Source organism: Dermacentor variabilis, chromosome 5 (assembly GCF_050947875.1).
Source record: "Dermacentor variabilis isolate Ectoservices chromosome 5, ASM5094787v1, whole genome shotgun sequence".
NCBI classification, from domain to species: Eukaryota; Metazoa; Arthropoda; class Arachnida; order Ixodida; family Ixodidae; genus Dermacentor; species Dermacentor variabilis.
Genome location: NC_134572.1, coordinates 57,122,136 through 57,146,163, shown reverse-complemented (window position 1 = coordinate 57,146,163; position 24,028 = coordinate 57,122,136). Strand labels below are relative to the sequence as shown.

Below are 24,028 nucleotides of genomic sequence, written 5' to 3'. Positions count from 1 at the left end.
TAGCTATGCAAGCACTGGAAAACGCGCAAGAGATTTCGGGATACATTTATGGAAGCGGCGTCTATGTATGAAACGGCGAGAGTGTATTATACTGGGAGCTTTATTCGTTTAATTTAGTTAATTCATGGCGCTGCGAGTGTTGGATACTAATGGCACCTGTTTTTCCACAGAACTGAACATCAAGAAATCCGATTGCATAGTAATATATATATATATATATATATATATATATATATATATATATATATATATATATATATATATATATATATATTATAATTAGATTAAATGTGTCAATAAGAGAATAGTAGACCGACATGAAAAACTCCCGATAGAGCTTTCTGTTGTTCAATGCCTGCTACATAATAGTGTTTTCCGAGCGTGAAAGAAGCCCGCAAATGCACGCAAAATTGCCACGCGACTGGCCGCTCGAGACACTTTGCGTGTAATGGCGCATGCTTCTTGTAGTAATGAACAGATAGTTTGCACACCGACACACAAAAGAAGGTAATGCGTCGATCTATCATCAAATGCGATCAAGCACCGGGTTTAAAGTTTTCAAGGAGAGGAAAATGCAAAAAAAAAAAACGCGATAAACTGTATTTTTTTCTGCCTTTAGAACATCATTGCGAAGCTTAGTTTTTTTTTTCCCTTAAGCTCTGCAATTTTGCTCGTTCTTGCTGTTGTGTCACCAATCTGAGTTGGCAGTGAATTCCATAAAGACATAAATGCGGATTCGTGCAACTTCCGTGGCTTCCAGAAGGCGTATATACAGCTACAGCGAGAACAAGCCTATGTAACTAGGATACAGGCACAGAGCGTGCGCCATATGTGAAACGAGATAACGCCAGTATGCTAATCCAGGACGCTGGATAAATGCTTCATTATACCGATATATGCCAAGACAGGAAGCTAAATGCAAAAGAACCGGACGTTGTCTCGAAGCACCAAACATTATCGCGTACTTTGGGAAGATTCCGTTAAAAGCTTTTTGGCTTGTCCGCCCAGGTATATAGAGGTGCACTCGGGTGGAAGATTCAAGGCACTGGCCCATGAAGCTTTCGTTTTTTCTACGCAAAATTTCCATCTCAGTTTGTATATGCGTGTAACTCTACGATAACAGGTAGAAAAACGTCAGAAGGTGAAAACTAACCACTGAAAACCTTACGATAGATGCTATCACTGAGTGCACCTTACGGAAGCCACTCCAGATTTAATTTGGTGTACCGGTTAGATATACAGTCGCTTTGTCTTCTCTGTAAACCAACCTTTCCATTTCAGTCGCTTCAAGGCATCATTACTTTCTTTGTTGTTTCGCTGCATATTCGTTAATGAAAGGTATACACAGGTGAAGATTAACTGTGCTTGCCTCTGGTGCAAATGCGCGTAACAAATAGACCCGTCTTTCTTTAATGCGCACACTTGTACCACATATCAACTCGCCCTCTGAGTGGCAACTGAAATTAATACTCCATGAATAACAGCACACTCAGCATCGTCCCTTATTATAGAAGGGACAAACAACTCTCATAATCAAAGTATAAATACTTTGTCGTTTCTAACCCTATATAAACGTTGAAAATAACGCTATACACTCTAAAAATTTTAACACCCTTAAGGGTGTAAATGACCTGTCCCATGGGTGACACCCTTTTTGGGTGTATTGCTACACCCCAAGCAAAGGGGGGCAAATTAACACCCCACAACAGAAGGGGTGTTAATATGACGTCACCTCGCCTATGGGTGTAAAACAAACAACACCCTTTCTATATGGGGTGTAACACAGACACCACCCTTTCAATATGGGTGTAGCATGGACAAAACCCTTCCAAAAGGGTGTTATCCCTGCAAGTATTTTAGTGTTCACTACAGCCATGTAGTTAATGGGCAGACTAGCTGTTGTGAATGCTGCCTAGCCTTAGCTATGGTACTACCTTGTTCAATATGAGCCAGAATCTGTGAGGCGTCGTCATATTGCGCTTCTGGTCCGTCATGTGGTAGCATAACGTGCGACCCTTTCAGGCAAACAATTTAAGGTTTCGCCATTGCAGCAAGGCACACACGCCATGCTTTTCGTAATCTTCCTCTGCAGTGATAGTACACTGCGGGCAGGATGCAGAGCGCAATAACAATGCACGCTGCACTAAGGACACAGGATCTCCCGCACCTTGGTGCACCAGTACTTATAACCCCGTGGAAACAGCACACAGCCAAAAGCATGGTTACATGCATTTCAGAAATAATTAAGAACCTCCACTTTTCTTGGTCAAAAATTTTCGCAACACCAGCTCGACTAGGAGGGAAAGACACCATAGCTCGTTGTTGTAGCTCATATTGAATGCAATAGAGCGCAAGCAATGCATAGATTGGCGACGGTAACAAGTGCAGTACTACAGAAGCATACGTTTGCCTGTCAAGCAGTTTTTTTGCCGTTTTAAGCACACACTTTATACCTCTATTCATCAAAGCTGTCATTTATCTCCACGGGATGCTTCTACTAGTACTTTCACACATATGACTTAAAGGTAGCACTGAATAGCAAAGAACGAAGTGCTTCCACGTCGAATAATGTTTCAGCATTTACGAACAAAACAGCATGTGTAGCTGTGCGTGCTGTTCCATATATAAGCATGCACTATTTCCTGAAATATATGTATGCTCCATTTACTGCCAGTGACCTGCTTATACCCAATAATTTAGTTTATTTTTCACCATGTGCTTGCATTGAATATTCCACAGGCATGGTAAGTTAAGCTACCAGAATAACAATCAACTAGTCTAAGGTTACCTAATCGAACAAAATCATTGTAAAATTTGTGACAAAATGTCAGAAGAAAAGTATTTATTTCATTAAAGAGAAATGGTTACATAATAATATTTGCACATTTTAAAAGTAAAAAAGGAAGATAAGGAGTAAAACCATACCAATACAAAGACATAAGCACCGAATAATGGCACAGGCTTGCTCAATTAAATTTTAAGCAGAACAGTTTTTTTAAATAACCTCACTACGAACTATCACATGTATTCATTCGAAAAGCACTGCATCTTATTATAAAGCACAAAAATAACCGGTCACATAAGTAAGAACAAGTCTGAGTGTGTCTTTAACACAAGGATATAAAGTTGGGCGAGTTGGTACAGTAACATGATCTTGGATTGTAGCGCGAAGTGACACGGACACAGACTAGAAGCAGACAGGATGAGCGCTAACTCTCAACTAAATATTTATTGCGACGAACATATATATATATATATATATATATACATATAGGTGACTGCAAGAAACCGCAGCACATCTAAATCAATATTGAATACATAGTAGTAACATGAAGACGACAAACAAAAGCCATCAGCCATCAACTGCGTGGCAAATCTGAGTGCAAGCTATTCTCTTATCAAGTATACCTGTAGGCATTGCGACCAATGTGCTCCCAAGATGCATGAGGCATTAGTCATTGCAGAGTTGTAAGGACATGACAATCCTAGGATGGTCATGTCCTTGAGGCTTTTTTCCCCACTTTCCATCTTTTGAAACTAGTATACTTCAGTCATGAAAACAAAAATGCTACAACTGGCGTGTGATAAGTTTTACATCTTATTTTCTAGCAGCTCATTGAAAAGAGCCACGATGAGAAATTCAAATGCTGTTACCTCATCAGACATTCAAATTTCTTAAACACAAACAAAACCGGATAGGCATTAGAGCGAGCATCACTTAAATACATTACACTGGTTTAAAATTATTGCACCACTTTGTGCCAGGTAAAAATGTTAGAAACATCAAAAATGTTAAGATTCTACGGCCAACCGTGAAAACTAAATAAAAAAATCATTAAGCTTTCTTAAACAGGTACAGGAGCTTTACAACTGGCCGTCTCGGTGATGGACACGCAGATAGATGAGCAGCCATTCCACTGAGACGAGAATGTTGAGGGCTTCGCAAGGAAGTCTGCGAGACACTGCAGAGTAGTTCTTGGTTCACATGAAGGAGGTTGCTTGCATACACATCTGGGCCACCATACTGAATGCATGGTGTTACCAGAACCTTTTCCCCCTGCACTGTGGTAAAAAGCATGGTTAAGTTTATACGATATTTAATATGCAAAAGAAGAGGTGAGGCATGCAGACAGGACACGAGAGTAGAGAAGTGAACACGAACGCGAAAAACATGAAAAATTTCATTAAATTGTTTTATTAGATAAAATGTTTATACTATGTGTCATTCATTATGAGGGTTCATAATCGCAACATATTTAATATATAATCAGGTAGAATTATCAGCTTGGTCAGTTTGTACAAGCTCGTTTGAGGCAAGAAATCAAGTTTTACAAACACAACCTCAACATTCTTGATTGAAAAAGGAACACCTCAGATGACATGCAGTCCTGTGAGTGGGAATTGCACAGTTCAAGAAAAACAAAACTCACAGACCGATCTTGAAAAAGGAATAAGCAGCTGCTACTGCAAAAAGCGAATTAATTGACAGGTTTTAGTAGCACAAGGGCATCTTTGGCCAATGAGCGCCAAGTCTATACTGCAAAAGATAAACTTAGTGCATCTTTACAAAGCAAATATATAAAGATGACTAATGCCTCTCTGCACTACAGTTGCTTTGCTCTAGCGTGAAGTCATTTTAATGCATGCACACGTACATACACACGCTACATCCAAGTGTAACAGCTGCAGAATTAAAATTGGGCAGCAACAAAGTCGCAACCTTTAACCATTGATCCCAAGCTCTAGTAGTGACTGGAGGTAGTACCAATATCGCCAATGATGAGTCACAATCTTTCTGCCCAATGTTATGCTGCTCTTATTGTCAAAGATGAGTTACAGTCGGCATTAAGGGAAAGCTGCCCTCAAGAGCAGCTCTTATTTTTGTGTTATTTCTAACCAGAGACCAATGAAGTAATATATTTTTAGAATGAGAATGACACCGAAAAATTGAGTACGTAAGGAATTTGGAAAATTTGGTACATTTTTCCGGAATTAACTTGGGGGTTAACGGCTAAAGCTACAATCCAGAAACTAGAACAAGTTTTGACATGTTTGCTACCAGTGAATGCTAGAAAATATGTTGGCATTCTGTAGTTTTGTCCAACAATGCAAAAGGGATTCTCAATAACTGAGGAAATAAATGGAAAAGTATCATGAAGTATATTTCGTGAATGTAATGCAGTATCACTCAACTTCTGTTACTATATAATCTCCACTTGATTAACCTGCACTTTCTGAACTAGTTTAGGAGGTGCTGCATTTCACTACTCATTCCACCAGTTCAACGTGGCAGTAACTGCACGTTGCGATTTGTTTTACTTAGTGCAGGCTTTGTACAGGGCGAGTTCACAGCATTCCCTGCACTTGGCCGAAAGGTAGTGCATGTTTACGCAGCAGGTGTGGTGCCGCTTCTGCACGAGCGATGTGCAGAAATCAGAGTTTCATACAATTGCTAGAGGGAACTCTGACGTTAGTGTCCACAGGAGATCAAACAAGAACGGCTGTACCAGCATGGAAATTATGGAAAGTACATGGATTTGCCTAAACTTCGTCTGTTTGGCTTCAAACGGGTTTGTGACTTTGTAAACTAGTCATTTACAACAATATACTGTGTAACAAATGAGCATTAAAATCGTCCGACGACAGGATTAAAACACAGGAACTCTAGAACAGAAGTCTGATATTGAAACCATTAAGCCACGGAGGCGTGTAACGACAAGCGAGTGCAACGCCCTGATGAATTTATCGCGGGCATACCAGTGCCTTGAGACTCTTCGCGCCTTTCGATTTGGCCACCTGGACAAGCTCAATCGTTGCAATTAATAGCAATTGTGCGTGTTGGCGCCGTCTTCTGCACTTCGAAGAGTATAGACTGCGCTGAAATTTACGACAATAAGATTTATATAGCGTATAATATACGAAGCCACAAGAACGTCTGAATTCACAAGCACGAATATCAGACAAATCCATGTGCTTCCCGTCATTCCCATGGTGGTACGATTGCAGCGCGAGAGCTCCCTCTAGTAATTACTGTAAGAAACTCTATGGCAGAAATAGCCGAAGTGACTCGCACTTTGTTCTGGAGTAATAAACTAAGTTTGGTGGTCCCATAAATCTTACTGGTCATTAATTCCAAGTTTTAGTGCCGTCACATGTCTAGTAGACAATTGTGGTATTTTGCATAAACATTGCAAAGCCAACTGTGATGAATGTTCACTCTGGTAAATTGTTTATGATCGAGTAGCATAGACTACTGAAGCAATCTCTAGGAGGCAAATAAAGTAATTTTCTTATTAGCAGCCTTTAAACAGCATTCGAGCATATGACACATGCACCTCAGATATGCAGATAATATTTCCTTGACTCAGCAAGAAGCGATGCTTCATGTTCCACGAGGCTACTTCTATCAAAGCAGTATTGGTGCTCTCTAAAAACAATGCCAATGCAGATGATCCAAATATTTTTCAGGGGCAACAGTTATGCCTGAAATCATGCTAGATTAGTTTTTTTAAACACATGCTCAGACCATGTTAGAAGTGCTTCTTAAAATCCTCCTATTTATTAGACTAGTCATATATCTGTACACAAAGGCTACTAATTAGGTCCCATGCTATATCATCTTAAAACTTCACTTCGTAATACATATGCTGTGATAAGATTTGAGACCACATTGAGATGCTGAACAAGGTGAATTCATTATTTTAAAATGAAGCTCCTGTTCTTCCGAACGAGAAGAAAGGCTACTGAGGGTCAAAATTTTTCTGAATCACAGCTGGAAGATGCCAGGGAAGGCACGTGGAAACTTATTTGTAATTTTCTATTTAAATGTATAAATGATAAAAGGAAATGAAAATGGTCAAAAACAACCAGGCATGGGGGGAGAACGAACCTACAGCCTTTGCATTAGGCATGCGATGCACTAACCACTGTGCCACCGAGGCAGCATTCAACCGTCCACAATGGCCCCTCAGATTGTCGACGCTCGAACACGGCCGTAGTACCCCAGTGGTTAGTATATCACATGCGTAATGTGAAGGTTATGGGTCCGTTCCCCACCCACAGCTGGATATCTTTTAATCCACTTTCACTTACCTAGAATTTATCACTTCTATACTTCATATAAAAACCTTAAAACATGTTCCTGTATGCTTTCCTTGGCCTCATTATCTGCTGGCTTCTTCCAGTTCTGTTACTTCCAACACTTATACATATTGTAATCTGGTAAGTAAACAGTTTTGCATGATGCTGGAATGCAATATAATACATTATTGCGGGGCCGTGTTATGTAGAATGCCTTACATTGCCCAGGCAAAGTGTATTAATGTCAATCTGAAAAAAAAAAACAATTCCCACTCCAGGCAGAAATGCTGTTTACTGCTGTGTGCAACAGGGTTTAACGAAAACAACTTGTTCAGAAATAAAGCCACAAAACGAGGAAATATGAAAACTAGATGAAAATTTGTGCAGTTGCATGTTAAAAATTTAGCACAGCAACAGATGAAGACATAATGAAGGAAGCGCGAGGATGGTTTATTTTGGACACACGAGGCAATATACTTGAAAGATGCATATGAGCTTACACGTGGAGAAATATTGTTTATGTAGCAGCTAAACTACGAACAGGCCTAGAACACACTGATACAAGGTGTCGAGCATGTAAATCTTATCATGCCCTTAAGTCAAAGAAACATGGCTGTTTCTCATGAATCGCTACACATGGCTGGCTCACACAACTTAGCCACTTCTATATATGCCTTGTAATTACTAGGTGGTCTGTATGACATGTGCAAGCTTTAATTATGTACAAGTGCCACGTAGCTGGACAGCACCAAGGTAATGTCGTTTGCCATCGTTTTGAGGAAGTGAAACCAATTCTTGCATTTTTCCTAATTAGGTAATTAGTTATTAAAGATTATTTAACTGCTGAATTATATTCAAAGCAAAAGTGTCAGTGCGAAAATTGTAGAGCATCCTGAAAAATTCCCAATCCAGCTTTCTACTGCTCAATAGGTGCAACAAATTTTTTTTTCAGGCTTGAAAGAAGCCAGTGAACACATGCAAGAAGTGCCGTGCAACTAACCGCTCGTGCACCTGAACACCGCTTGGCTCCTCCTTTCATGCTTGAAAAAAACTTTTTGAAAAGAATATTTTAGACATCAATTAATTATTATTGACTATGTTTTAGGCAAAATGCATGAAATAGTGTGACTGCCACCTCCATTTCCGGCGACATGAATTGACTCCATTTTCATGTCCAAATCCAGCTATACATGGTGCGTGTTTTGAGCTGGTTCTGTAATTTAGGCTGGTTTTGACTAAATGAAGCTTCGCAACATAATAATGCAGTCAGCCTAAAAAGAAATTGGTACATAAACGGTCGCTGTCAGTACTCCATACTCCTTTAACTAAGTGCAAAGTGCTTGTGAGCCAAGAAGTTGGTAGTTCTAAGCAGTATTTCTCATTTTGACCTGGTGTTATAGCCCACTTACTATGATGCCATGCTGCTCAGTCATGCTGGTCCCAGCTTCAATCTAGGCCATGGCAGCTGCCCTCCAATGAGGGTAAAATGCAATAACGCTTATGCACTTAGATTCAGGTGTACATTAAAGAAGGCCAGGTTCCCAAAACTTCAGGTTGTGACTTTGGAATGTAAAAGCACATAATTTAATTTTAAAATCTAAAGGTGCTTTATTAGGAGCAGGGGCATCATTTTGAGCTTTTACTGCACTGCCATGGCACCAAGAAGCTCCAAGTAAATAAAAACAATTTCTTAGACAATGTACATATCTTGCAAACATTTACAAACACTTCTCTGCATGCGCCTCTGTTGCTGTTATATTTAGATCCGTATGCCAAGGCGGGTTATGATGTTAGAACATGTTTCAAACTTGTTTTTTTTTTTACCACTTTAAAGTTGTTGGTTATTTTGCATCTCATTGTGTGTCGAACGCACATTTCAGTGCATCAATTTCTTCAGAAAGTGCACTCCTCTTTATTTATTTGTGCATGCAAAAAGGGTTCAGAAGAACTGTTTTCTGAAAGTCTGTATAACAAGCAAAAAACAATTCTATGTAGGCTGCACAAAGAGAAAGGATTGGTTTGTATATATGTTATTTAGTTCTTAAAAAAAGAGGCAGCTGTCAGTATTCTGTTCCAAAGTAAAGATTGCCCCTACCTGGCTTTGCTTCATTTTCCGATGTTGATGGTCCATTCGGGGGCACTCAACTGATAGGCTGCACTTTGGCGATGTCGGGTGTGCTGTCACCAGGCCCAAGGTCGATCGACATCCTCACCAAAAGTCGAGTCCAAACGCTATAAAAGAAATATCTCATCATTTTGCTATCAGTTTTGTCATCTTGCGTGTTTCACAAACGGCCGTCAGTGAAATATTTCGTCACTTGGATATTGAAAGAAATTCAAGCATTTTCTGGCAGCCAAGCTGATGATGATGATGTGTGGTGTTTTATGGCGCAAGGGCCAGGTTTGGCCAAAGAGCGCCATGACAAGTGGTAATGTTGACGATGTATTATGGAAGATGTGACTTGGCTGTAAACTGGCCTAAAAATTGTCGCTGTAAAGTGCGTAAAATCTACGTGCTATAAAATTATGGCGATGACTAATGACGAATACTATGAACATTAAAATCCATCGTGGAAGAATGATGCAAAATATAAAATATATAGGATGGTAAAATTACTTGGAGCACTGCTGCCTCGCAAGAGCCCTTGAAACACAAGGACCTAGAAGCATGTGCTATACGAAAGAGCGATCACAGCGGCATACTCTGAAGAGAGGACGGCAGCCAAGCTGAATACACAGTAAATGGAGAACATTAAAGAGCAAATGCAGTTGTCACATTAGATTGATCAAGTACAGCAGAAATGGAAAACAAATCAGTGATACTGTGTCTGTTGGCTTTGAATGCAAGAAACGTAAAAACAGGAACTTGCAGCCACGCCACTTTGAATTTCCCGCGTTAGCTACACCTCACAAGTTTGGCATCGTCCGGTACTCGGGGATAGTAACCGCTTAAAATAAAGATGAACGAGCGTCGGCATAAATTAACAGGATACTTAACCAGGCAATATTGGCGCATAAAACAACTCAAGTAGCGAAGCTACTGTCAATTACCCGATGACGTATCTCCGGGCGGTGCGGTTTGGGCGAACAATTCAAAAAGGAATGAGAGTTTCACTTGTTTCACGCCTACTAAGCTAAGACAGAATTTGAGTTTCTTACTGAACTATACTGGATATTTACGCTCCGAATAAAACGCTGGAAATTTTGTTACGTCACATTGCATACGCATGAAAGTGAGGGAATTGCTTTTGTTGTATTGTGCCCAGACGGCATGTAGCAGCTACCACTCTCATGCAACAAAAGCATGAAAGTGGTACTCGTGACACCGAAAACAAACATAAACAGCGCCAATGTTACGCCCTTTGGAGTTGGAACTAAGCACGATCAAGCCAGTTAGTTTTCTAGCTTTCATAACGCCATGAACACGACCAAACATCGAGCGAAACAACTCTCTGCTCTCGAAAACTGTTACCGCTTGTATTTATATACCTATCGCTGCCACAAGAAAAAGTCAATGGGCTAGCTGTCCACAAGCCGCAGATTAGACAGACAGCAACATATTACGGTAACGTAAAACAATTTCCACGCTGACTTAGCAGCCGCGGTGTGCTCTAAGTGCCAAAGTTCTCGTTTGCCGCTCGAAATTCACACCATGATGACGGGCGCTGCATCTTTCACATGAAATATTGCACGCTTTGCTCCGGAGCTCAATAGAAGGACGAAACGCATTTGCACGTACCTGAAATCCGCATGCCGGAAACCCGTCGACGCTTCCGAGAACGGGGCGCACAGCCATACACACCCGTACGGCGGCTTGACTTGGACGTGAGGCACTTCTATCAAACATTTCACATGCGACAAGTTTCACACCGATTGCGCGAACACCAGAAAATGACGCAGACCGCATTGCGACGCCGAGCAGACGTGCATCCACCGATGAGCTATGTGCGCGGATTGCAGAGAACAAAACCATACAAAACGTTAGGCGCGAGAAGATGGCGGCTCTCGTAGCGGAGACGAAGCGGACGAAGCAATGACGCGCGAATGAACGTTGCCAACCGTTGGTTCCGCGTTATGCCGGCGATGGCGGCTTTAGTGGCGTGTGTTGCGGCTGTCTAATTTTTTATTCCTTTTCCCCAAACAGTATAGCTAAGATCAGTTCTTTGAATTTTTAACTGTGTCGTTTGGCATTATCTTTGTCTTTTTATGTTATTAAGCGGCCAATTATGGCCTCCCAGGTTCGCGCGCGCCAGCTTCGCGCGCAAATCTCAGAGGCCATAAGACAACTCAGGAAATGCCGTTCTTGTCGTTGTTAACGTTTCATCATCGTTTCTTCAACTGAGATAGAGAGGTAGTGTCCCTTTTCCCGGGTTTGGGAGGGGGCGATCAAGACGGCATCGCTCAGCGGGGGGCGGGGGAATGGGGTTGGTGTTGGTTCTTATCGCGAAATTCGTGAATCCTGCGATTTTTTTATAACGTAAGCATTTCTATACTTACCCAACAAGAAAAACCATCCGTCCATCAGTCCGTACCGCACGATATCTTTCAAAATAGAACCCGCAGCAGCGAGTGAATTCACCTACGTGCTAGCTCTCGCTTCAACGCGACCGAAGCGGCGAAAACACTGCGCTCACGAAGCTTTCAGCTTATGCCGCACTATGCGCTTTTCGCAGATCACATTCAAGATAGGTGTACGCGCGTCTGTTTTCAAAGCGAAGTAAACGGTGAGAACACAGCGCGTGAAGTTTTCAGCAGTGGGCACACTCTGTCCACAATGCAGTTCGCTTTCAAGATACGGTTCGCACGGTCGTGCCACAAGCAGCCGCCGCCGCAGAACGGTTGATAATGGTTCGACGCGGATGAGGAGGGCTAAAGAGCGATACCGGCTCAAAACGAACGGAACGTCACCAGCGCGCCTGGCCCCGTCACCTGCAGTACTTTGCTTGCGCCGCCGACCAGAGCAGCTCGTGTCGCCGCAGCGCTGTCGCTTATACTTGTCGGATCAAGTCTCATAACATTAATAACGACATGGACTGCGTGTAGATGAGGAAGAGTCACAATGCTCACGCACACTTAGACAAATGCGAGAGGAGTTCCTGTGTGATTTTTTTTTACCGGAAATGTGCAGTCAGCGGTGGGACCCAGAGGTGACAATGCCTGTAAGAGGGGTGCCAAACTTTTTTTTTTTTTGTGAGAGTCTTGCCCAGCTCCCAAAGATCGGCTCAAGCTAAGACTTGCTGATGGCTGTATGTGTGTGTCGCATGCCCTCGAATCGCCACGAATCCTACAGTGTAATGACATTAGAGCAGTATTCACGTCCAAAGGGAAATGCAGCCGGTAATTGGGCTGCCTAAGGTTTGCGGCCCGGCGGCAGCTGCCCTCCCGTCCCTCGTTTCCGTTGACAAGTTAGGGGGAGGGGTCTAGAGCAATGTTACACCTCCCTCCCCACAGTGGCGTAGCCAGAAAATTTTCTCGCGTGAGGGGGGGGGGGTTCCCAATTCACCGTGGAGGGGGAAGGAACGGGGCCATTGCCATAGCACCAAAAATTTTACTGTTAGTGAGCGTTACAAGTGCCCGGCGTGCCCCACTTGGCTGCGCCGCTACTAGCCCCCCACCCCCCCGCAATCGGCGCAAATCGAGCTATTAGAACGTGCATGACACGTATGCATGACATAACATGAATGACATGCGGCGAAGCTAGCATGGATGTCGTCACATCATCATCATCATCAGCTTATTTTGACGTCCTCCAGCGATCTCCAATACCCCTGTCTTGTGCTAAGTGGTTCCACGTGTCTTCAGGTTTCCCAATTCCATCACGTCCACATTATTCTCTGCCGTCCTCGACTGTGCTTCCCTTCCCTTAGCACCCATTCTGCAACTCCAATAGACCAGCAGTTCTCGCCCTTACGCATTGCAATGTCTGCCCAGCACGACTTTTTCCTCTTAATGTCAACCACAATATCAGCTATCCCCGTCCGCTCTCTAATCCACATCGCTGTCTTCCAGTCTATTATCGTCATGCCTAATAATTTTCATTCCATCGCTCGTTGCGCGGTCCTCAACGTCTTCCCAAGCTTCTTTAGTAACTTCCAAGTTTCGGCCCCATACGTTAGTAACGGTAGAAAGCAATGGTTAGCAGTAAGCTCCCTGGTCATGATTTAGTAATGCCTGCCGTAATCTCTCCAGCTAATTTCTTATTTTTGTTAATTTCCTTGATGAGAGGCCCCTGCGAGTAATTAACCTCAATAAACGTATTTCTGCGCAGGTTCTAGAGGCTGACTGCCGACCATGACATTCGTTCTCTCGCCAGGCGGCGGAACATTACTTTTCTGCATACTAACTTTCAATCAGACTCTTACGCTTTCTTCGACAAGGTCCTCAAACGTTTGTTGCAAATAGTCTGCAGCGTTGCTGAGTATGCCAATGTCATCTACAAACCGTAAGTTGGTGAGCTATTTACCGTTAGCCCTCACTTCTAACCATTCCCAGTCGAACTGGTTGCACACCTTTAAGTATTCAGTGATAGCATTGTAAATATTTTGCCATTGATCATATGAAGCCTTTTGCAGATATCTGGCTATGCAAAGTCTGCGCGTTAGTGTCATCCGTTCGATATCAATATTCGTTTGAAACTTCATTTTTGACCACTGTTCGGAGCCAGTGCGCTGCTGCCTAGATGTCCCGATCTAATCATTCCAGCTACCTAATTCAAGCGCAGGTAGCGCGCGTTTCATGTATAGCCAATATCAACGCCTTAACTGGCAATGTTCATTTATCATATACTGTAAGCTTGTTCACTTACTCCCTTATAATTATGGTGTAAATTAGAAAGACTGGGGTGTTCCAAGGGTGTTTTCTTGTTGAACACCCTTTTCCGTTAAAAAAGGGCGTTTCAAGGGTGTTTACAAGGGTGAAAAGATGAATACACCCGCAATACACCCATAAGGGTGTGAAAATTTTAAGAGTGTAGGCACACGTCTCGTTCTGTGGCCTGTCAAGGAGAGTCCCGTGAATGAGCTAGGAACGCAAATGTGGACGAACTTGCAAAGGTATAAATGCAGCTTTCTATTATAAATTCTCTTTGAATATACGGCGTAGTATACCTGCACTCGCAGAAACTGATTTCCGCAACGAAATGTTTTATACCGTTTACACACTATCGGCGAGCAACATACAATGCAACGGTCCGTATAAGGACGCCTGTAGAAATACCAGCTTAGCAATGTACGGAACAATGTTCAATTCGCTGTATCATTGAAAGGTCTTGGACAACGCACTCGTATGTAAATAATTTTTATAGCGGAATATATTTTTACAAGCCACGTTTGTCGACAGCAATTTCAATGAGCGCGCGAAAGGCGATGTTTCAAATGTGAATGTCGTTAGATGCGACAGGACACACTGAGCAGTGCTTTGTGCACAGTAAGTGATGATCTGCTGGCATTACTATTGCGTCCGGTTTTAGCAGTATGAAATTAATCAATTGAGCAGATTAATAACGCGAATCAAAATTTCCAGGTAACTATGTATGGGGGGGGGGGGTAAAACGAAATACGTCCCCCTGCATAAATTCTCTACGGTGAGCCATATCAGTGCGGGGATTAATGTTTTTAAGCATTTAATATAGATGCGGAACAGTGAATATAGATAATACAACGAATTAAGGCAGCAAACTTGTTATTACTTAACTTTTTCCAGAGAAGCGCACATTTCGTTGCTTTCTTACACTCCATTGGATTTAGGCTTTCTGCTACGTTTTTCTCATTCGCACCTTTATTTACCCTTTCCCCTGCGTGTGTGTGCGCTAGCAATGCAAACAAAAAAATATTACAAACAAGTGTAGACTGTGAGCTACTTGATTTGTATTACATGCTAAAAAGTATGCTCATGGCAGATTCAGGCGCATGCGCAATGTCATTACGCTGAAAAACAAATTAAAGTCAGGTGGTTGGCTCACACGTAGAAAATCGCGCGCCTAAATGAATGGCAAACTGTAGGAACGTGATCATCTGGAGTACTAGGCTGGTTTTGACATTTCTAGCACGAATTCGACCGGACGCGGAGCGAATTAGGCAACGCACAAAGCACAGACGTGTATGAGCTCGGTCATTTACATTGTAGCGGGTTTAGGCAGAAAATGTGACTGAAAGAAAAAACAGGAAAAAGAAAACAAGAAAGGATAGCCCGGCTGCGTATATTGTTAAACTCCACTGGAATTAGCTTCAGGGAATATCAAGAAATATTTCCTTCAAGTGCCACATCATTCGAATGAAACTTAAGATGCATGAGCTTACCATCGGTATACGGGGATGCTGTGTAATTGTTAGCTGTTCTGAGTGATTCGCGTAAATTGTCTTCAATCACGGTGTGGTTCATTGCAACCATGCGGGTTAGAAAAACTGAATCTCCTAATTGCGCAGCCTCTTCCATTCCAATTGACCATCTCTATATCACCTCCGTAATCACGGTTTGCACACAGAAAAGTGATGTGGACAAAGCATCGCAAAAAAAAAAAGTTTCATTTTGTTTTGTACTTCTTCTTCTTCTACTTGTGTTTAGAACCATTCACATTCGAAGGAAATGCAAAACAAATATGTTTTTGTGCGTGCTTTTTCTTTATTATTCCGCGACGCAGGGGAAAAACCGCATGTGTGCGACGTCTGCGGCAAGGGTTTCAGCACGTCCAGCTCTCTCAACACTCACCGGCGCATTCACTCTGGAGAGAAGCCACATCAGTGTCACGTGTGCGGGAAGAGGTTTACGGCGTCCTCCAATCTCTACTATCACCGCATGACGCATTCCAAGGTGGGTGCCAACGCATATGCGAACAGGCTCACGCGTTCTAGCAATTGCGGTGCAATTATTCTACGTAGACTAGACGCATATTTGCATATTCTAAAGTGCCGTTGGGTCGAGTTAAACGTGGAGAGTCAACAACAAAAAAAACCATCTCTTCTTATATGCCAATTCTATAGGAAACTAGGGGCGCTGCAAATTGAACCAGGCGAATAAATGGACACACGAAACACGCTTAGGCACAGCGAAGGCTGTCACGTTATAATGAACTGATCAGCACACTCGAGTGTGCTGCGCTTTTCTCTAGTGAGTCTGTAAGAGCAAATCCCAGTAATGTCTACTATAAAAAAGAGACCGGCATGGGAGTGATAATGTCGGCACGCAAATGGAGGTGTTCAAAAGGCTTGCTTCGTTCTGGTTCATTTCACCTCTGAGTGGACGCAGATCCAAGGTCGAGTCGAATGGAATACAAGCTATATAGACAATGGCGATGTGAGCACTAGCTAACGTACTATGAAATAATAATATAATTATATATAAGAAATGAATCGTAACAAGTCAAACCTGCCTACGTAGCCTTTCATAAGTTTAGCGTAATGCGCATCCCAATGTTTCATCCATTCACTGTCAAATTGGATGTGTCTCCCGGCAAGCTGTGCGCCCAGACTAAGAACAAGAGCGTGGAAATAATGTATCGGACGCGCCCGAGCACCATCTGGCATCTCCTGCCGAGCTCTTTAAGAAAAACATTACGCACACCGTTGTGTCCCGGCCTCCCGTCCACGGAAAGAGCGTGAGAAAGGCGGCGAATAAATGATACGCAACAGATGGTGCCTCGCTTCCTGGCATCGGCAGCCAAGAAGTGAGCTTTCTGTGTGCTCTAGGAGTTCGCATAAAGGCCGCTATTTCCAGCCAGAATCTCTCTTTCTCTTTCTCTCTCTTTCGGCATTTGTGATTGAAGAGCAGCGACTCTATAAAACTAATGCTTCGACTATACTATAGAGGAAGCACTGCTCATGCACCGAGTATAGACCGAGGCTGCCGACGTGTCCGGGTGACAGCTACCGAGAAAAGTAGCACTAATCAACGACGGTCGCGCTTCTAAGAGCCCGACAAATGACTCGTTGAGTGCTGTATCATGTCGCGTTCTTTTTAGGAACATGAAGCAATCGTGCATCAAAACTTGCCGCACTGAAATGCGCTCACGTTCACAATCATCCGCCGAGTCGAGCTTGGCGTACTAAGACGAACTCTAATTGCTTGCCTACCGGCCGCTGCGGTATTATAAGAACCATCCCCTCCCTTACCCCTCTGGGGCCCTCTGCGAAGCTCCAGTGCCATCCCCTTTTAATCCCTCATCTTCGTCGGGCAAGCGGCAGTCCTTTTATAGCAGTCGGGGCCGTCCCATCAGCGCTATATAGCCCAAATTGGCAAACCGCCTTCGGCAGGCAGCCCCAAGGCCCGCGATGGTCCCCGGTGGCAGACAAGACGTCGCTCTGACCGTCCGCCCTCCCGTTCCCTGCCTTCCGTATTCGAGGCGCCACAATGCCTGGTTGCAAGAGATGCCGCGAATGGACAGAGAGAAAAAACAAGCCAAGAGAGTAGTGAGGAGGGTAGTCGCGGCTTCGGTAGAAGACAGCCACATCGCGCCGACGTCATCATCAAAATCGTGATCGAAGCGCAGCACTCTGTGCTGCCTGCTTGCCTGGCTGGCTGGCTGGCGAGGCCCCGATGGCTTCGCGCGTACCGGGCCTAGCCGGGACGGACGCGTGATCGATATTACATGCCGGCGGTCCGCCACTCGCGCGCTCTCCGCGTGCGTATGCGCGGCAGCCAGATAGAAAGTGGTTCGCACGACGACATTCCAAGGCGAGTGGTCGGTCGCCTGATAAAGTACGCGCGCGTGAAGAGAAGCATGAGGGGCTACAGCAGCGAGCGACGGGCTCTGGCGCGCGCGTTTCCAGGAAGGGACTCGGCCTCGGCAGCGCGAGGGAAGGCGGGGCGATTGAAAACGTGCGCTTTCCCGCTGGGCCGAACGCTCGCGCTCGGACATGTCGGGCGACCGCGAAAGAAGGGGGCGGGGGCGCGCGAACGCAGTTTTCTCTTGATCCCTGACATACAATTAGTAGTTTCTTATCTATCTCCTTCGGCGCGGTGGCGGCGGCGCGCTCATGTAGGAGGGTGGGAGAAAGGCAGGCCACATAAATGAGAAGCGCGGTCAACCAGGCCGACCAACTCTGCGGTATATAGCGGTACACAGTGGCACGCCAATAGGAATGCTTTTTTTTTCTTCAGTTTAGGCGCTCCTCGTGGGCACTTTTCTCGCGGTTCAGAGAGGTAGCTATAGGTCAGACTGCGGCGACGCGACGCGCTCGCATGTGGCCGTTGACCGCTCGCGCGCATGGGCTTTTAACCGCTAGTGTCAGCCGCGACCGGACACGGCACGTTGGTCGACGCCTCCGCTGACGCCGGCGCGAAGCGTCGCTCCGCCCGATGTACACGGCCGCGAGCGCGCGGCGACCGCAGTTGATCGATGCTTCGACGGGTCCTTCTTGCGGCACCACGCTTGGCGAGCGCTGGCTTACGCCCAACGAGCCTTTCGGTGACGAAGATGAAGAGACTAAATACACGGGCTGGAAGTGTTTGCTCTGCTGCTATTAGTATTTTAACCTCCTAGTAATTTGGCCGCTACGCACCACTCTCGGCTCTGACACTGTAGACACGGAAGAGGTAATCGTATAATGAGACCGGGATGTCTTGCAATCAGACGGTAGTATCGCGACGTGCGATCGAGGTAGTCCTGAACACCCCCTACGTCATAGGCGTTCCCTCGTCTGTTCGCCCGGTCAGAGGCAGTTTACGAGCGCGGGAACCGTCAAAAGAAAAAAAAAAGGAAACGTCTGGTTCAATTAGCAAGACAGCGGACGAACTCTAAAGAAGACCAAAACTATCCGCCAATGAAAGCTGCCAGTGTCATTATTCCAATTTTCATTTTTTTTTTTTTGTCAAGTGTCAGCTATAAGGAAACTCAAATGAGACCATTGACGCACATGCGGATGTGGTTACTACTGAAGTTATTATTTTTAAGTAAGCGCCACAAGAGGTCTTATGTGCATTTTACACTGCTGTGTTCGAAACCCGATATTCTGTAGCGCTTGCTGTTAAGCTTACATGACGTTTCCTAGCCTCCCATCCGGACGCGTTTCCAACGTAGGACAAACCAGGCCCGATCTTCCTTTCCTTAAGCGCCCCCCCCCCCCTTTCCTGTCTCCCCTCTCTCCACAACTTCCCACCCCACGCCATACGCGTCTTCTTCATCGTCAACACACGTCTTGATTATTGTGAGGCAACGTGGAAGTCCCGGCAAATTCAACCCTCCTATGAACGCTGAAAATAGCCAGACAAGCATATCAAGCATCCCCGTCCTTACTCGCCGCAGGTAGGTTACACACGAATCGCGGAATAAATCCCTCTACGTGGCTTTCTTATTCACGTTGTGCTTTAGAATAGCTCAATTACATAGAAAAGAGAGAAAGCTACAAGTACAATTCTACGCATGGTAAAACGTTATTACGCGCATACTACGTAAATTCCGCTAGTTCAAAGCTGTATATAAAAACAATTGAGTGGGAAACTCAACTCATCCGTTCAGAAGTTTACAAATTTCTTTTGTGTGTTCTTCAGATAAAAGCACACTAGGGCATTTCGCTCTCGAGTGATACAGATGTTAGTTTGGGTCCGGAGCTGTCAGTATGCGTAAATAAAATAAAATTGCTTATGTTTAATATTCTCGATAACAGACACTTTCAAATAATAATTTTTGCAATTTAAAAAAAAATAAAACAAGGGACCTCTGTCCAGAGTGCACGCAAGCGGGCCATTGCAGATGGAACCTTGATTCGAATCTTATGGCGTCAGTCGTTCTCACCCTTTCTTCTTGTGCTTTGTTATGCTCGCAGGAGAAGCCCCACAAATGCACGCTATGCTCCAAGTCTTTCCCGACGCCAGGAGACCTCAAGAGCCACATGTACGTTCACAGCGGTTCGTGGCCATTCAAGTGCCACATCTGCAACCGGGGCTTCAGCAAGCAAACAAACCTCAAGAACCATCTGTTCCTACACACCGGTGAGAGCACGAAACACGCATTCTTTTCGTTCAAGAGCTACTACAGCTAGCCTGATCGCTTTTAGAAGTAGCAATCGTGCAGAGTCGTGGAGATGCAAAATACGGAATGGCAGAGCGGTTGACCCTAACTTTATGACACCAGAAAAATGTCCTCCTCGGAAGTCGACTGCGCTTATGCACTCACTCAAAGCCCGTTCAGGCTGAATCCGAAGCTTAAACTGAACTTGCTATAAGTACCTACTGGCGTTCTCCCTCGATTCACGTCCTTGCGCATAGCCCCAGTCCACGTGCGCTCGTTGACAAACTTAACGCGAGCATGGAAATTAAAATTGTGGGAACGTTACGATCGAAGCAGCTGTCGCCTTTGAATTTGATTAATTCATTGAGGTAATTAATTCTAAGACAGAACTGCGCACCTGGGCTTTCTTCCTTTTTCTATCTCTCTTTCTTCTTGTTTACTTCTTTATTACGTGCTTACGGGTTTCAGGAGAACCGCGTTGAAGCATGCCGAAATCATCGATGCGAGATTTAACCATGCAGTGCAGCGGAGAATAGAGTGGGCGGGGTAGCGCTCAGGAGCGCAAAGCGTGCGCCGCAAAGCCACTGCAAAGTGCGCCAGTTGTTGAAGTAAATGTTCCGTCTATAGAAAAGACAGTGAAGCCAGCGAGAACGTGCGCTGCAATGTCATCGGAAATTATCCAGGCAGTTCCGTTCGCGGTAGATACGAAACGCTCTCTAAAAGCATGGTCCTGCTTGTTTGCTACGGGAACACTTCTGCACGTCTCCGACGAAATGTACGTGTTGTTGCGCGTACGAAGAATTGCTCGAGTAGGGCTTAATAAACTTTGGTGTAAAATAACTGACGTCGCGCTAGCGTTGAGAAATTTCCAGCTGCCAGGAGGAAATTCCACCTGTGTGTGTGTATGTCAAGAGTGCGATAGTTCTTTATTTTTCTTCCAACTTTCATTTTTCTTTCTTTTTATTCGCAGCTGCTTTTACATCTATTACTACTAAGCACTCACTTCTGAAAGGCACTCATTTCCGCTAACGTCCCAATCCGTCACACTTAAAACAGTGGAGTATTATGCACGACTCAAGGGCCTGTTTAATCTATTAAAAGGCGCAGCGGAGGACACTGGCGACTTAAAGCGCGAAGGGCATGATTATGGACGCGGTCACAGAAAGCGCACCGTTCGTTTGCATGCTGCGCCGACGAGGCTTTTAAATGCTCGAGCTCTTGCTTTGCTAACCAAAACAACTTTTTTGCAAATTATTTTTTTTTTCAAATGAAGCAGCCGTGAAACGATCAAAATAAAGGGAAATGGGAGTGCGAGAGCGGGTAGGGAATAGCTGCGGGCAAAAGGCGCGTAGGTGAAACAAGGCAGCATGATGAAGCCTACTAGCGCGTAGCGTGCTTTACGGGGAAGATGGGCAATTACTCTCCAAACTGGCGCCGCCGCCGGTGCGCTACGGAGAGAAAGTTCCCAGCCCCCTCCCCGCATGCCCACAGCCTGGCCTGACCGACGCTCGCTGACCGACAGCTTTCTGCCGCCGTGGAGGCCGTATACGTGCACGGCTGGGTTCACTCGGGCGTGCAGGAGCAGCAGCCATATAGGCTGGCCATAAGGGCGGACAGGTGTTGTCTTCGCGAGCTTTCCCATTTTGCGTTTCCGCTGCTCCCGCTGCACGGCGTCTGCAGGGCGCGCCATATGGATGCCTGCCCGCGCACGCCCGAATCACGGCGGCGATGGGTGCGGCGTGATTTTTTCGAAGCCCCGTCGTCGTACAGTCACTGCTGGCTGCCTGCCTGCCTCGCGCGGGGGCTTGGGTCCCCGAAATCTCGCTCTTCTTGTCGCCCCGTTCCCTGTGCTCCCCCCTGCAATCGCGGCCGGGGAAACGGCGGAAGTGGCCACGGTCTCTCTCGCAGAGCAGCGTGTACAGATTGAAATATATGCCGACTGGCACATAATTGGGCAGCTCGCGAATGAGGTACTTTTGGCCCTGCGAAACGTGTGTCTATAGGCTTGGTGGCGCGGTTAACGAGAAGAGCGTCCCGTCGCTCTGGCGCGCTTTGTCTGCGTCTGCTTGTGCTTTTCGGGCATGTGTGCTCGTATATCGACGTCTTTGTCGCGCCTTTACCTACGTCTTTGTCTGTCAAGCTCTTTATTTGTCTGGAAAATGCTGATTTTGTATAAACGGTTCCTACTGTATAAAGCTGATAATCAATCCAACTGTCTAAACCAGATCCCCGTCAGCACTGAAAGCAGGAACAATGTTGGCCAGACATTTGATCAATAGAACCTTACATAAGACCATAACTGCCAAATTTTGGGCTGACATTCGCGTCGCTTCCTGTGATACTCAAAGACAGTTCTAACATCGGGCCTTGTAAAGTTTGAACAACAGACAGTTTAAGTTAGGCATTTTAGGCTCAGGAAACGATATTATATACAGTTTATTAGCATGGCCATTGTTAATTTCGTGCTTGTATACTTTGCAGTACGCTAGCTTTCAGGTTAATTTAGGCGGGCACCGACGAAAGCAAGAAGAGGAACCATAGATTCTTATACAGCAAATGAAAGGAAAGTGAGACGAAAAAAGCGTGGTCGCGTGACAACGTTATATTTAGCGCCGTCAGGTAAAAATACGGGCGGGCGAAATGATCCGGCATCTCAAACCGCGCACTGTGTCCGAAAATTGGAGTGTTTGCCTTCGCGATGCTGTAGCTATCGCAGTGACCGACTAAATGCTTTCCCCGCTTCAGAATCCGCGATATGGTTTCGAATTAGTCAAAGGATAGCCGGCATGGAGGCACGCGTCGCGTGCTGCAGAAGCCACACCGAGGATTTCTTTCATTTCTCTTTTCTTGCTCCCCTTCGCGGTACGAGCCCGAAGGAGTCGACTACGCTCAATTATCGCCTTTCCTTGGGGCGCTTTCCTTCACGAAAGCACGACTAATCAGAACACGCACCGGAGTCAACCGAAGCGAGAAAGGAAAGAAAAGCCGTATATGCGGAGAAAACTGGTATAAGGCGAAGGTGCGGCAGTATCATCCACTCAGTCCATTCCGTGCCACGGCAGCGGCTTGTTTGCGTGCGACTTGTCTTGCTTAGGAAAACTTAGCAGGACGAGACAAAACAAAAGAAGTTGAAGGAACTCTGATGGCAGAAGGGGGTGGGGGTTCTTATATAGACGACTGTGGCACTTCGTGGCAGGGACCGGCTGAAGGAAACCGTATCGTAAACTGGACTACTTCTATGCAGGAAATGCAGATTCCAGGAAGAACGGCTTCATCTTTCATGCGAGAAAGAGCCTGGATAAAACACGAATGATAAACTGCAGAAAAAGAACCTTATAGACACGTTCAACTATATAGCCACCGTGCCAGGGAGAAATATAAACATGCCTAGATAACGTCGGTTCTTAGATTCATCAACAGATAGTTCCCCGATTTGACGCCTGCGACATAACGCGTTCCTGTCGGATGCTTCGCCTTCTTAGCGGCAGAAAATAACGTATGATTTCGTGATATTGAAGGCGCTTGGAACGAGCGAGGCGTTTCCTAGTTAGGTAAGGGCTCTAATTTGGCCGCATAGGCGTTGCGTTCCCCAATGAGAGCTATGGCACTTAACATACGCGCATATGTTGGAGGAGTATACTTTGTTGCGGGCTTGTCGGTTCATACCGAAGAATTTCTGTATATAGCGTATACTTCGCAAAGTTAAATATCTCCGTTCCTCCTTGTTTTATTGCACTTTGTGCAGTACATTACAAAAATTACTTCGCGCTTGACATCTCTGTGCGGATGAAGGTAAAGAAAGATTAAAATTACAACTTCGCACTCTAACTAACAGTCCGTGCAAGTTCCTCCGCCCATCTTCCTGTCATTGGAGGATGCTCAGTGTCGCAGTTCTATCTCGCTATGTTAGGCCTCGAAGTGACTGTTGGATACTGGAAGTGACCCCAGAACGCGCCCAACGGAAGTATACATCATGCGCGATGGCTTAGCAAGCTACGGAATCGG

The 24,028-nt window shown here is 45.1% G+C and overlaps 1 protein-coding gene and 1 long non-coding RNA gene across 3 annotated transcripts in view; one reads left to right on the top strand and one right to left on the bottom strand.

Annotated features, from left to right (window-relative positions):
- Positions 1-24,028, top strand: part of LOC142582635 (uncharacterized) — a 122,105-nt gene that overhangs the window by 53,121 nt on the left and 44,956 nt on the right. For both annotated transcript variants that reach the window (XM_075692546.1, XM_075692545.1), the window contains exons 5-6: positions 15,719-15,888; positions 19,839-20,004. In XM_075692546.1, the coding sequence (XP_075548661.1) occupies positions 15,719-15,888; positions 19,839-20,004 (336 nt within the window). The remainder of the gene's footprint in view (positions 1-15,718; positions 15,889-19,838; positions 20,005-24,028) is intronic.
- Positions 2,828-11,168, bottom strand: LOC142582634 (uncharacterized). Its single transcript, XR_012828464.1, has 3 exons — positions 10,820-11,168; positions 9,176-9,312; positions 2,828-4,062 (listed from the first exon to the last, which is right to left on the bottom strand). It is a non-coding gene; the product is annotated as an uncharacterized LOC142582634 (long non-coding RNA).